Source organism: Eubalaena glacialis, chromosome 3, assembly GCF_028564815.1.
Source record: "Eubalaena glacialis isolate mEubGla1 chromosome 3, mEubGla1.1.hap2.+ XY, whole genome shotgun sequence".
Taxonomy (NCBI): Eukaryota; Metazoa; Chordata; class Mammalia; order Artiodactyla; family Balaenidae; genus Eubalaena; species Eubalaena glacialis.
Genome location: NC_083718.1, coordinates 54,253,118 through 54,266,286, shown reverse-complemented (window position 1 = coordinate 54,266,286; position 13,169 = coordinate 54,253,118). Strand labels below are relative to the sequence as shown.

General features: G+C 39.6%; 1 protein-coding gene across 1 annotated transcript in view; it reads left to right on the top strand.

Annotated features, from left to right (window-relative positions):
* The first annotated feature begins 3,676 nt into the window (after positions 1-3,676).
* AXDND1 (axonemal dynein light chain domain containing 1) overlaps positions 3,677-13,169 on the top strand; it is an 89,903-nt gene continuing 80,410 nt past the window's right edge. The window contains exons 1-7 of the mRNA XM_061185665.1: positions 3,677-3,831; positions 4,052-4,246; positions 5,709-5,881; positions 6,306-6,409; positions 9,025-9,145; positions 10,172-10,257; positions 12,365-12,421. Coding sequence (XP_061041648.1) covers positions 4,168-4,246; positions 5,709-5,881; positions 6,306-6,409; positions 9,025-9,145; positions 10,172-10,257; positions 12,365-12,421 — 620 coding nt within the window. The 5' untranslated portion in view covers positions 3,677-3,831; positions 4,052-4,167. The remainder of the gene's footprint in view (positions 3,832-4,051; positions 4,247-5,708; positions 5,882-6,305; positions 6,410-9,024; positions 9,146-10,171; positions 10,258-12,364; positions 12,422-13,169) is intronic.

Genomic DNA, 13,169 nt, shown 5'->3' with positions numbered 1-13,169 from the left:
CAGAGCGTTCGTCCAGCACCCAGTCTGGGTCCTCCCGCCAGTGCCCAGGCCTGGCTGAAGAGGCAGATCTCAGTTGGTGGCTCCCTCAGGGCCAGGTCCCCAGACACTGCCCAGCTGTCATCACTGAGGGAGCCAGGCGCCCAGGACCCAGCCGGCCCTCAGGCTCCTCAGGCTGCCCAAACGGTGGGGGCCAGGTGCCCCAGGCTGTGTCCCATGCAGACGGCCGCTGCCATTAGGTTGCAGAGGCAGGGATGGGGGAGAGGTTCACTTCCGCCTCAGGGCCTGGGCCCGGCCAGTGGGCGGTCCTGGTGAGGCCTCTGGAGCCCGAAGCTGGGTGAGCTGGAGGGCCCCAGGGAGAAGGCTGGGATCTGCCTCTTACTCTCCACCTGACGACCACCACTCTGCCAGCCCCTCTAGGGGTCGCCCATTGACGCTGGCTCGCTTGGGGGAGGGGCCCACTGCGGCACCGACCAATGGCTGAATGGGGCCCCCTGTGGCGCCGACCAATGGCTGAGCAGGAACCTCTAACGCTGGTCTAACCGTCCCGCATTAATGGTCTCTCTATTATAAGGTGAAATCCGAAGGAGGGTACTTGGGTGAATTGCATGACGTAAAGACTAAGACAGACTGAAGCATCATTTCAGTTTTACAGATGCCATTGTTTTATGGAAGCAATACTCTTCCATACTACTCTTCCCCTGGGAAGTGTTTGCTGAGCAGTGTCCAGGTTTCTTTCTCAGTGTCTCCTTTTAAACATTTGTGATTGATACCTTCATTTTTCTGTTATGTTAAATACAGATACTGGCTTACTTCCCACTCAGACTTAAGGGAGCTTTGCGTGCTATATTTAAGCACCCATGGATGTGTGTATCACCCTTGTTCACACTTAGGAAATGAGTTGGTAAAAAGATTGGTGCATAAGCACACACTGTCTGTGTTTGTTTGGTCCTAGTTCAGGGTATGTTTGGTGATTTCACTGACTGGCTGTCTTCCGAGATATTGTTTTGTCCACTTGAAGCCCTGGAAGACTCTACTGCTGAGTGGGTATAAAGCTGCCACAGAAGTCAGCCAACATCAAGAAGCACAGTTAGCCCTGTTTCTAACTGTGTCACTTTTACTATGTCTTGAAATTTTCTATTTAGGAAAATTATTATCTGCTTGCATTTTGCTATGGTATTTTCCATCAAAGACCTTAGTAATACTTTATCTTAACAACATTTCAGCGTTCATCATTGTGTATAATTCACAATGATGAGAGGAGTTTCCCAAGAGTAGCAATTGTATTCTTCAATAGTTATGGTCTTATTGTAATGTTCTTATGTTATCTTTTCTTGTACTTATATTTCATATACTTCTACAACTTTAACCCAGACCTTTGGTCAGGAACTGGTATGTATAATCACCACACCATTGTACAGGATAGAAAATGAGAAGTAACATTTGATGTCTTTTTCTTCACACCATAGAGCCAATCACTTCCCAAATCCTATAGATTTTACTTTCTATGTATCTCTTGAATCTGTTCATTTATCCCCATCTTATCAATGCCCTACTTTAGATTTTTTTAAAACTTAAGAATGTGAAAGATGAATTACTCTGTTCCTCTAATACCTAAAAGCTTGATAAACCATGTATAAACTGATGCTGGAGTTTTGGGACCGCTGAAGTTCAGTATCCTGGTTATGGTTCCAAACTCTAATGTAGAGTCAGGACACCAGTGAAGAGGGAGGAAGACAAACTTTGGAGGAAAATTACCTTCCACCTGCTTGTGCATTGCTTCTGCCCCTCACCTGTTTTGATGGCTGCCAGTCCTTAAGGTGAAATATGTGTGTGCCATGTGTATTTTAATTCTTGGAAAATCTAGAAAAAACCTAGGATGATGGGAGATAGGGCTAAAGGCTAAAATGTTTAGATACCCAAGGTGTTTAGAAGAATTAAAAGGGGCATAGAGAGTGTACTGTTTTTGTTTTCAACACTTTGCTCATATTTCTTTGAGTTATTATGAGTCTCCCAAAACCCAGAGACTTAAGCATATAAACACAGAAGTATTAGAACTGTCCAGCTGATTTTCAAACATCATGTATTGAAGGTGTTTGTGCCAGGCACTATGCTTGGTACTAAGGAATATGATGACTGAACAAGAGAAGTTTTCTTCCCTCCTGAAATTTATTTTTCAGACTAGAGGCATCTAGATGCTGGGAATCCACCAGCATTACTTGGCATTAAGGTTCCATCCTAATACAAAATGATCCTGAAACCAAGCAGCAGGACCCTGTGAAGCCCTTCGGGGGAAAGACACCGCGCCACACCTCCATTCCCTGCCTCTTGTTTGCAGAAAAGCTTCAGCCTCCTAGGCCTTCCCCAAGTTCCAAAGAGCAAATTCAGAGAAGTGAGAAAATGCAGAAAGAAAGGAAAACAGTTCAAGTAAAATAATAGTTTAGCTGTAAAGCAAAACTCAAGGACCCTTAGTTTCTACTCAAGGGCTATAGATAATATTCTGAGCCATATCCTTGAGTTTTTTACATACACTAACTCCCCCACCAGATGGAAGAAGTTGACTGCATGTTAACAAAAGCACATAGACCCCAGACCGTTTGGAACCATAAGGCTGATGATGTTGCCTCCCGAAATACCACCTGGTTACCTCCCCACCAACCAGAAATCAATCAGAAAAATGTCCACAAGCAGATCAGGCACCTGTGACTCTCTCCCTCACCCTGCCTTTAAAAACCCTTCCCTGAAAGCCACTGGGGAGTTCAGGTCTTTTGAGCCTATTCTCCTTGCTTAGCACCTTGCAATAAACTCTGTATTTTCCTTCATCACACCTTGTAATAAACTCTACTTTCCTTCATCACAACCAGGCTATGCTTTGGGCGAGCAGACCCAAGTTTGGTTGGCTAACAATCCTGGTGGTGGTAAGAGGCGGGTTCTCAGCTTCTCCGTTCTAATGTGTTTATCCCATTACCTCCTGAGAACAGGTTTTTAAGCAGTAAGACCCAACGATTTGACTTGGGTTGGCTCTGCCTGAAGTGCAGTCTCCTTACCTGCCTCCAGCCAAAAAAAGTCTGGACCTAGGAATGCCTTCCCCCTGCACGGAAAGGGAAGAGTAGGATGGGAAGGGGGGCGGGGGCGGTGCTTAATTATCCAAGAAAGACTCGATGGAAATGCCAAGGACAGGAGCAGCTTCTGCAATAATGCCTCAACTGATAGGAACACAGAGTTTTTGTTTACCCAATTTCCCCCTGAATGTGGCTTTTAGAAAAACAGAGGAAACAAAAAAAAGTGGGAGAGAGTGATGCGAGAAACTCTTGCTCAAGTCCTACCCCGCCTTTGGTCACAAGCCTGAGAAGTCTTCCCGGGACAGGGGGAGAGCGACCCCAGGAACCGCTAGCGCCTGCGCACTGGCGCCGGCCTGCCGCGGAAGCGCCGGCATCCAGACACTTTCTGACTCCGTGAGAACCGCCCTATTAAACATTTTTATTCTTCATTGGTGTTGAATCTATGTTGAGATTTAAAACACATCGGATCCCCGAGAGACTCTTTCTTAGCCGTCTCTGTCCTCCGCCGGCACCGCCGAAGGCAGCCGCCATTGAGGGTTGCTAAGGCTTGGGGTCCTGGGTTTCTATGACGACACGCAGGCGTTTGGGAAAAGGTGCGGCTACAAGATATCTGGCGGGAAGCACAGTTTACCGGTACGGGCTGCAAGTGTCGGTTTCCCATCACTTCTGATGCAGAAACGGTGCGAACTCTGCCCGACCGCGAGTCGGTGGGGTGCGTGCGCCAGGCGCTGCCTGTGGGGAGGCCGGGACGTCGAGCGAGGGGCGCCTTCAGGTGATGCCGGTGGCCGGAGGGGTGGGCCGAGCGTGTACTTCCCGACCTGGGCCCAGACTCCAGGCTTCTCAGTCGCATCAGAGGACTTTAGAGCCCAGAAGTCTCCCCAAAGAAAACCCATGCTAGATGAATTGTAAACTCCAATTTTAACATAAACAGTTATCGGGTCTCTCTCTCTCTCTCTTTCTCTCTTTCTTTTCTCTCTCTCTCTTTCCTGCAGGTCAATGTGGCAGCCCTGCCAAATCCCAGTAATGCCGCTGATTTGTTTCTAGGTTAGCTTTCTGGAGTAATTAGTAATTTCAAATTACTAGAGAGTGATAGGAGGCATTGCTTACTATGTCGCTCCCGAAAACGCCCTCAACGTCAATACCTGAGGACAAAAATGTGAAAATCTCTGCATCCAAGGAAGAGACAGGTAAAGTTCTTCAAGGCATAAATAATCATGGCCATAGTCAGAAATCACAATACGTTCACTATTTTCCTTAATCTGAGATTTCAGGATACTTTAACTAGTTTCGTTTTTCCAATACACTTGTTTCAATAAAATCAAAAGCCATTCCTTTTATAGTATTTTTCACTACTCTGCGTAAGGACTGTGTTTGTAAGTTTTTTCAAATGCTAATGAGTTTTATATTGTTCTAAATTCAACCTATTTTAAATACCAGTGGTTGTATGAAACAGTACCTTTTTTGGGTATTTGGTAAGGAACCAGTTTGTATCAGGTTTTAGTAATTCTTCTGAATGAAAGTAATTATTTGTATAAGATTTTCATTCATATATAGGTAAATGCAGATCTGTACTGGAATAAGAATCTGCTAGTGACTTCCCTGGCGGTCCAGTGGTTAAGACTCCGCGCTTCCATTTCAGGGGACTCCGGTTCGATCCCTGGTCTGGGAACTAAGATCCTGCATGCCAAAAAAAAAAAACCCAAAGAATCTGCTAGACTCATTCCTACCCCTCATTATGTTAAAGCTTCCTCCAACTCACCTACATCTTGTTTTTAGGGGAGATTCTGCTGAAGTCCCACCTAACTTTTTTTTTTTCCTTATTTCCTCTGATATTCTGACTCCATCCCAAACTTTCAAGAGATAGGCATTTGGTAATGTGAACTTCAGAGGTTTTGGTGGTGATCAAAGCATGATACATCCTTACAGAAATTAACATAAACCATTCTATGTGAGGGGCATAGATTAGTTGAGAGTTCTTTAAGAAGAGTGACAACCCAACCCTCCTTGCTGACTGCATAGGAGACCTTTTCCTATATTAGGCCTACTCCCCTACCTTTATAACTCCTCTGCCCTAGTCAAGCTGAGTAGAACACTCTTTGTACTGAGTCTTACTCCACTAATCTGCTCAGATTATTCCACTCTCTTCATTTCTAAGGATCCCAATTCTACATTTAAATCCAACTCAGATCCCTTTCACTCTATAAATATTCAAGTTTAATTTTCACCTTTGAACTTATATGGAAAAAATTACTAAATAATTTGACAGTTTTGAGGAGAGGACATTTCTTTTGTCATTTTCACATCAAAGGGAAAATAGACATTCCCATCATCTTCATGCTATCTCGGTTAGTTGATCAAGTGAAGTGAGTTTAATTTTCAACTTTGAATTTGGAATAATGGAGGTTCATCTTTGTACCTGAGTTTTTGAACTCATGTCTGATGTAAGTGTGAGTAGGGCAGACAATATGAGTTTCTTTTTCTTACCTAGTTGATTTTCAGTGTTTTAAATATTGCTGCTATTCTTGGCAACCGGAAGCAATGTTTCTCTCTGTTAGCAACATATATATGGGATTGATGAGGTAGCCTGGGAATCTCTAATTAACTCTCAAAAAAACTACAGTAAGCTTTTCTTTCCCATTATTTTCTTAGGACTTCCTAAGCTAAGGGAGAAAAAAAGTCTGGTGGATCCATCAAAACCCCTTCCTACTTCCCTTCAGAATGAGTTCATCCCTCAGGAAGTTCTACTTTCTCTGACCTATGCAGCTAATGCTGGTCCTTGTCCTGAAAACTTACTGCCTCCTAAGAAAATTAAAACCCCAAAGGTGTGTATATACATATATAAAGTACTTGGGAACATTTATCTTTTGGTATCCAGTTCATTAAGTATTTATTTAGCATATGTTATATATTCCAGATTGTCTTAAGAATATTTTAAAATTAATTTCCTAGATTGAAAACTAAAATCTTTTGCATGAATATTTTCAAGGAAATACTTGAGTATTTCCATTAACCTGTTTTTATGTGATTTACCTAAATGATCATTACTACTCTTAGTCTTGATATTTTTCTTTCACTATTGAATTGTCCTAGTTTCAGTCTTTCTCCTTGGTATTAAATAAGAATTCTGCTCTCTTTTTCCATAGAATATTCAAATGCCTTTAATGTAAATACTCAAAAATGATTAAGAATAGATTTCACTTGACTAGAGCACCCTCTGCTGTGTAGTCATGTTTTTCTTTTTCCCAGGGTACTCTTCCACGCCCTGTAGACCACGTCTGGCATAACCCTATTCGAAGAAATAAGTTCAAATATCTGATTGACCATCCTGTTTCCCTAACAGGAGCTGGAAGGTAAAGAAGGAAGATAGTTGGGTAGATGCAGATGAATAGAGTCATTATCTCATTTTGTATGATTTCCTTGGGAGGAGCAGAATCAGAAAAATTGTAAAATCATAGAATCATCAATTTTAAATCAGAGAATAAAATCATAGAATCAAGATTTCAAAGCTTGAAGTATCTTTTTTCTTGAAATAAATTTATTTATTTATTTTTGGCTGCATTGGGTCTTCGTTGCTGTGCGCGGGCTTTCTCTAGTTGTGGCGAGCGGGGGCTACTCTTCGTTGCGGTGCGCGGGCTTCTCATTGCGGTGGCCATTCTTGCTGCGGGCTCTAGGTGCACGGGCTTCAGTAGCTGTGGCACACGGGCTCAGTAGTTGTGGCTTGTGGGCTCTAGAGCGCAGGCTCGGTAGTTGTGGTGCACGGGCTTAGTTGCTCTGCGGCATGTGGGATCTTCCCAGACCAGGGCTTGAACCGGTGTCCCTTGCTTTGACAAGCAGATTCTTAACCACTGTGCCACCAGGGAAGCCCGCTTGAAGTATCTTTAATGAACCAGAATACAATCTGAAGAGGACATGGGTCTACATTTTTGTGTATGATTATTAACAGGATGGCAATAGGTGCTGGCTCTGTTGACTTTTCACTTGTTTTAAATTTGCTTTTGCATGCCTTCATGTACTTGTCCCCTTACTCTCCTATTCTTTGTTGTACCCTAGTAGAAGGGACAATATCAGGCAGAATGCCTTTAGGGCCTCTTTTATTTGCACATCTGAGAAGAGCTCGGTAAAATAGCTTCATCACCTGCAAAACCTTGAAAAACAAGTGCTTAATCCCTGCTTTTCCTCAAAGCGAACCCTTAACCTTTACACTGTTTTAGATCAAATCAGCAAATTATATTTGTTGTTTTTATATCATTCCTAAAAATATCCAAAATGTCAACATTTTCCCTGTGAAGATTGTAATCTGCTAATTTTCTGTGTATGGTTCATTTATCAATTTACTCCCTCCAAAAAAAAATTTACTCCCTCCATGCTCCTTACTGAAATATCACTTAATAGTAAGTTTACAGTTACTAATACTTGGGTAGGTTATTTAGTCTTTCTGAGTTCCATTTTCTCACTTTTAAAAAGGGAATAATAGACTTGCTCCATTTTGTGTACCTTCCAGGGATATAGAAAGCACAAATGAGATAATGCAACAGCACTTGTAAAACTATACACTGCTATGTAAATATAAGGTGTTATTACTCAGCTATGTCTCAGTGCTAGAAAAAGTGGCAGAAATTTAGGCTATTCACTTCTGTGTCCTGGGGCTTTGGTGTTATAAGTATTGGTACTTTATGCCATCAGACCATGGCTATAATTATTACTATATAATAATTAGTAATTATGAGATGTTTGAAGTACTTTAAAAAATAATTAGCTATATCTGAATGCAGCAATAAACTGACATTAAAGTTTTAATGTCAAATGACATCTGAGTTGGCATTTTTTAAAATGTGAAGATCTGTAGTGTGATAGACAGGATAATGACCTCCCTGAAATGTCCTCACTGCAGTCCTTGGAACCTGTGGATAGATACCTTACATGGCAAAAGTTACCTTGATTTGGCATTGGCAAGAGACAAGAGCAGGGTGACTGTAAAATTAATAAGTGTTAGTGATAGATATTGAGGACAAAGGATGGGACGGAATCAATTATGGATGCTGAGATTTTTGATGAGTTGAGTGGTGGTGCTAACTGACAGAATTAGTGAATATAGAAGGGTGAAAAGTGAGAATGAAGGAGAATTATTCAGTCGTATCTAGAGGTAACAAATATGATAAGGTGAGATTTGATAGCATTGCCAAGGGAGAAAGTGTAGGGAGAGCGCAGAGGGATGACGACAGGACGTTGTGGAGCATTTCCATTTGGTAGGCAGGAGGTCACGGAGATGTTCAAGAAGGGGTAGGTAAGATGAAAGAACCAGGAGAGTCCAGTCATACAGAGGATAGAGGAGAGGAGAGTGTTTTTAAGAAGAGAGGTGATCAACCCTGGAAAATATTCCAGGAAAATAGTGGAAGATGAGAACTGATGACTTAGCTTAGAAAGTCATCCTCAGCTTTCTGGAGAATGATTTCAGAAGAGAAATGGGAATGAAATCCGATTGCAGGGAAATTTTAAGAAGTCTGATGTTTAGCAGAAAGTGAGAGATAGATAGATCAAGGTAACTTGACAACAATGCATGGTCAAGGGAAGATTTTTAGAAGGGGAGAAGACTTGAGTTATAGACCAGGGGGAATGTTCCAAGAGAGAAGGAAATACACAGAAATTAGGATTGATGGAATGAGGTCCCCAAGGATGTGGGCAAAGATGAAATGAAGGACTTAAGTGGAGGAAATAATCCTGGGGAAGAGAATACATCTTAACATGAGGCTGAAGGAAAGGCGAATGAGAAATTTGAGATGGAGAAGAGGAAGAGTGCGGGGGCGGGGGGAACCCTAGTGCCTCAGCCTTCTTAGTAAAGTATGAGGTAAGGAGACCAGTTTTGTGTCCCTTTTTATCCACTAGAAGGATGTGTGTGGACTTTACCCACTCTTATCCAGTAGCCAGACAAAATTTATTTTGTAAATATATTTTTCTTATCTTTCAGGGATATTTCTTTTCTGTACGATGTTAAATATGTTAAAGGAGAGACAAGGGAGAACACAGTTTGTCCCCCACAAATGGACCGTTCATTTCAGCCACGTGATGGTGTCCTTGTGCCTCATAAGGTAAATAAAGTATTTGACAAATAATTTCCTCTCCCTCTCTCTACTTAAAAAAAAAATTTCCCCAAAATATAAAGCCATGTCATACTATAACAACCTGCATTGTTTATGTTTTCCTAGCACTTTCTAATTATTTCTAGAAAAGGGCATTTAGTGGGAGATGATCAAACATATCTTATTTTAAGCCATTTTCCAAGCTACAGTTATTTAATCTAGATAATACAGTGTAGGAGACTAGATTTTTTAAAAAAAGAAACCAACAGCTTAAAGTTGTAGAATTCTTGAAAGTAACACAACATTGTAAATCAACTATACTTCAGTTTAAAAAAAGACAGAAAAAAGAATTGTAGAATTCTTTTGGCTTGTTGCTAAGGTGAATTTTAAATTCCTATTGAATTTTAAAGTTGATAGATTTTTGTGTAATTAATACTAAAACCAAGATTGTTCTTTAGTTCATGGCTAATTTTTTATTTTATTTATTTATTTATTTTAACATTTATTTATTTATTTTTGGCTGCGTTGGGTCTTCGTTGCTGTGCGCGGGCTTTCTCTAGTTGCAGTGAGCGGGGGCCACTCTTTGTTGCGGTGCATGGGCTTCTTATTGCGGTAGCTTCTCTTGTTGCGAAGCATGGACTCTAGGTGCGTGGGCTTCAGTAGTTGTGGCACATGGGCTCAGTATTTGTGGCTTGTGGGCTCTAGAGCACAGGCTCAGTAGTTGTGGTGCACGGGCTTAGTTGCTCCGCGGCATGTGGGATCTTCCCAGACTAGGGGTCGAACCCGTGTCCCCTGCATTGGCAGGCGGATTCTTAACCACTGAGCCACCAGGGAAGCCCCATGACTAATTTTTAAATTTGTGCTCTGCTAAAAGTTTATTACTCCTTGCCATGACCCATATTACTAATATTGTTATTTCTTTAATCAAAAACTCTTAATAAATAGTATCCCTTTGGTATAGGAATTAGGATTTGTGAAACTCAATTTTTTTCATCTGCTTGTTTTTATTCTTGTTGTTCTTTGTTTCTTTTTAAGCCAAAGAAACTATCAGATACTTTGATTCCTGAAGAATTTCATATTGTGTCAAATACAGGAGTTTCAGGTTTGGAGTGTTATGATGAGTGAGTACTGTGGTATATACTGAATATCTGACAAGTTGAACTATTTCCTACTTCCCAGACATAGAGGAACCTGAGCAGTTCACTCATGTTCCCAGGCAATATCTACAGTGAAATGAGTAAACATCTGGCTTACCATCCTAATACAATTTAAGAAAGGTATCAAAAACTAATGAAAAAAGTCTTACTTAAAAGAGTTTGAAGCAACAAGAATTTACTGTATAGCACAGGGAACTGTGCTATTACAGGATATTGAATATCTTGTAATAATCTATAATGGAAAAAAATCTGAAAAAAATATATAACTGAATCATTTTGCTGTACACCTAAAACTAACATAATATTGTAGATCAATTATATTTCAATTTAAAAAAAGAGTTTGAGATTTTAGTTTAGATTAAATTGTTCTCTGTCTTTTCCTACTGTTTAATTTTGAATTAAAAAAAAAAAAGATCTTTGTTCTGAATGCTTGCTATGCCTCTTTGGGAATGGTTTTGAGCAATGACAAAGGAAAGTAGCCCTCTAAGTTGGAATCTCATAATGCACACTCTAGGGCTTAGCTCCAGACTTCAGACTAGTCATTTCAAGTTTTCTTTGATTCCTGCTAATGGGATTGAAAATGGGATCTTGCTTTTATTTTCTGAAACAACACTTGAATGTTTCATAGTTTAAAAAACTAGAACTTTGGACTAGGTTTTATAGTAAAATATCCAGAAGCTGTCACTCTTTTTACCTTATCCAGTACATATGTTAAACGTCATTTCCTTATGATGGTGGGTTTCAGAATAATATTTTGCCAAAGGGAACTAAATGGAACTCATTTTTGGGGTAACTTTTAATTCTTATATAATTTCAAAGTTATAAAGAAGTTACAAAAATGAGACAGGGAACTCCTGTATACCCTCTATCCTGACTCACTGAGTGTTTACATTTTGCCTCATTTGCTTTAATACACACACACACACACTTAAACTATTCAAGAGTAAGTTGGAGGCCCTCATGACCCTTTGCCACCAAATACTTTAGTGTGTATTTCCTTGTAACCCACTACTTTTAGATCTTTTTGATGACTTTTTTAGCTCTGTCATTCTTGTATATATTAGTTGCCGTTTTACAATATAGACTCATAGATTTCTGTTTTTTTCACTGAGTTATAATTCTTTGCTATCGTTGATGTTCAGATTTTTCCTGATTTTGCTAATGCCAGATCCTTTGAGCTGGCTCTTGTGTTCTTTAGGCATGTCCCCATCATTCTTTGAATGTTCTCTTATTTTCTGGCTCAATGAGATTTTTAGGTTCATCTTGTATTTCCCAACTCCAGCTTTGGAGTGAGCTATGAGTCACTTCTCCACAGAGTACCGTTTTCCTTTTAGTGGAGAAGGGTTCTTAGAAACCAAGATCTCGGTGCTAGGTGTACTCATTGCTCCTGGGGTGTCATTGCTTCTAGTCCCGCTCACATACTCATTTTTGAAACTTTATTTTGAGTCTTTATATTCCCTGGATATTTTTCACTAATCTAAATTCTGAAAATGGACCTTATTAACCAACTGTGTTCCAGTAGGGGGCAGAACCAAAGGAGATGTTTTTTAACTAGGGGAAGAAAAAAGATATATAAATAATAATGAATTTGAAGAATTACCATGAGGTTCTCATTGTGATATCCATTTAGGTATAAGCAAGTACTTCCGGAGGACAGATATACATGCTGGGCATCAGGAAAATTGGGTTCTAGTTTCATCTCTGCTTATTAGTTTTACAACCTGTTTAGTCACTTAACTTTGTTGACTTTAGTGTTCTTAAAACATTCTTCCACCTTTGAAATGTAATTTTTTTTAATGAATCAAAGAAATTTTTGTATTGTGATACATTGAGGAATGTGATTAAAGCTCTTTTACTTAAAATTTTTAAAAATATGATAAGTATCATTATATCTGTGTCTGTAGATGTCTAAGGCTATTCAAGTATCCTCTTGTGTGTAAAACGATGGACCTTTCTGATTGTCTCCAAGCTTCTCAATTCTGTGAGGTCTTAAGTTTTTCATGTGCTGTTATGTGATAAATAGGCCAGACAGTTTTCTTACAATAATATTTACCTGTCTTAATTATTTCAGCAAATATACTACTCTCCTCACAGATAGTGAGAATAGACTATTGCTCTTCCCATCCATGTAAGTACAGTTTATTTTTGAGAGTGTTTCTAAGAAAGAATAACTATATACACATATTTTCCTTTTTATTGGTACTTTATTACACAAAAATATTAAAATTACTGCAGAAAGCCAAGACAATAATTGCCTACAATTCTATCATTTAGTCAGTGTTTTCATTTGTCCAACTGCATATTGATTTTTTACATATTTATAATAATATCAAAGTGCTAAAAACACTTTTTTTAAACCATTTTAAATGGTTTTTTTTGGTTTGGTTTTAAATTTTATTTTATTGTGGTAGGAATACTTAACATGAGATCTACCCTCTTAAAAAAATTTTAAGTGTGCAATACAATATTGTAATTATAGGCACAGCATTGTATAGCAGAACTGTAGAACCTTGCATAACTGAAATATTATGCCCATTGATTAGCAACTTTCCATTTCCTTCTCCCCTCAGCCCCTGCATACCACCATTCCACTTTCTGATTCTATGAGTTTGACTATTTTAGATACCCCATGTAAGTGGAATCACACAGTATTTGTTTTTCTGTGACTGGCTTATTTCACTTAGCATAATGTCCTCTAGGGACATTCATGTTGTTGCATATTGCAGAATTTCCTTCTTTTTTTAAGGCTGAACGATATTCCAGTGTGTGTGTATGTATGTATGTATGTGTGTGTGTGTATACATATATATATATGTGTATACACACACACACCACATTTTCTTTATCCATTCATCAATGGACATTTAGGTTGTTTC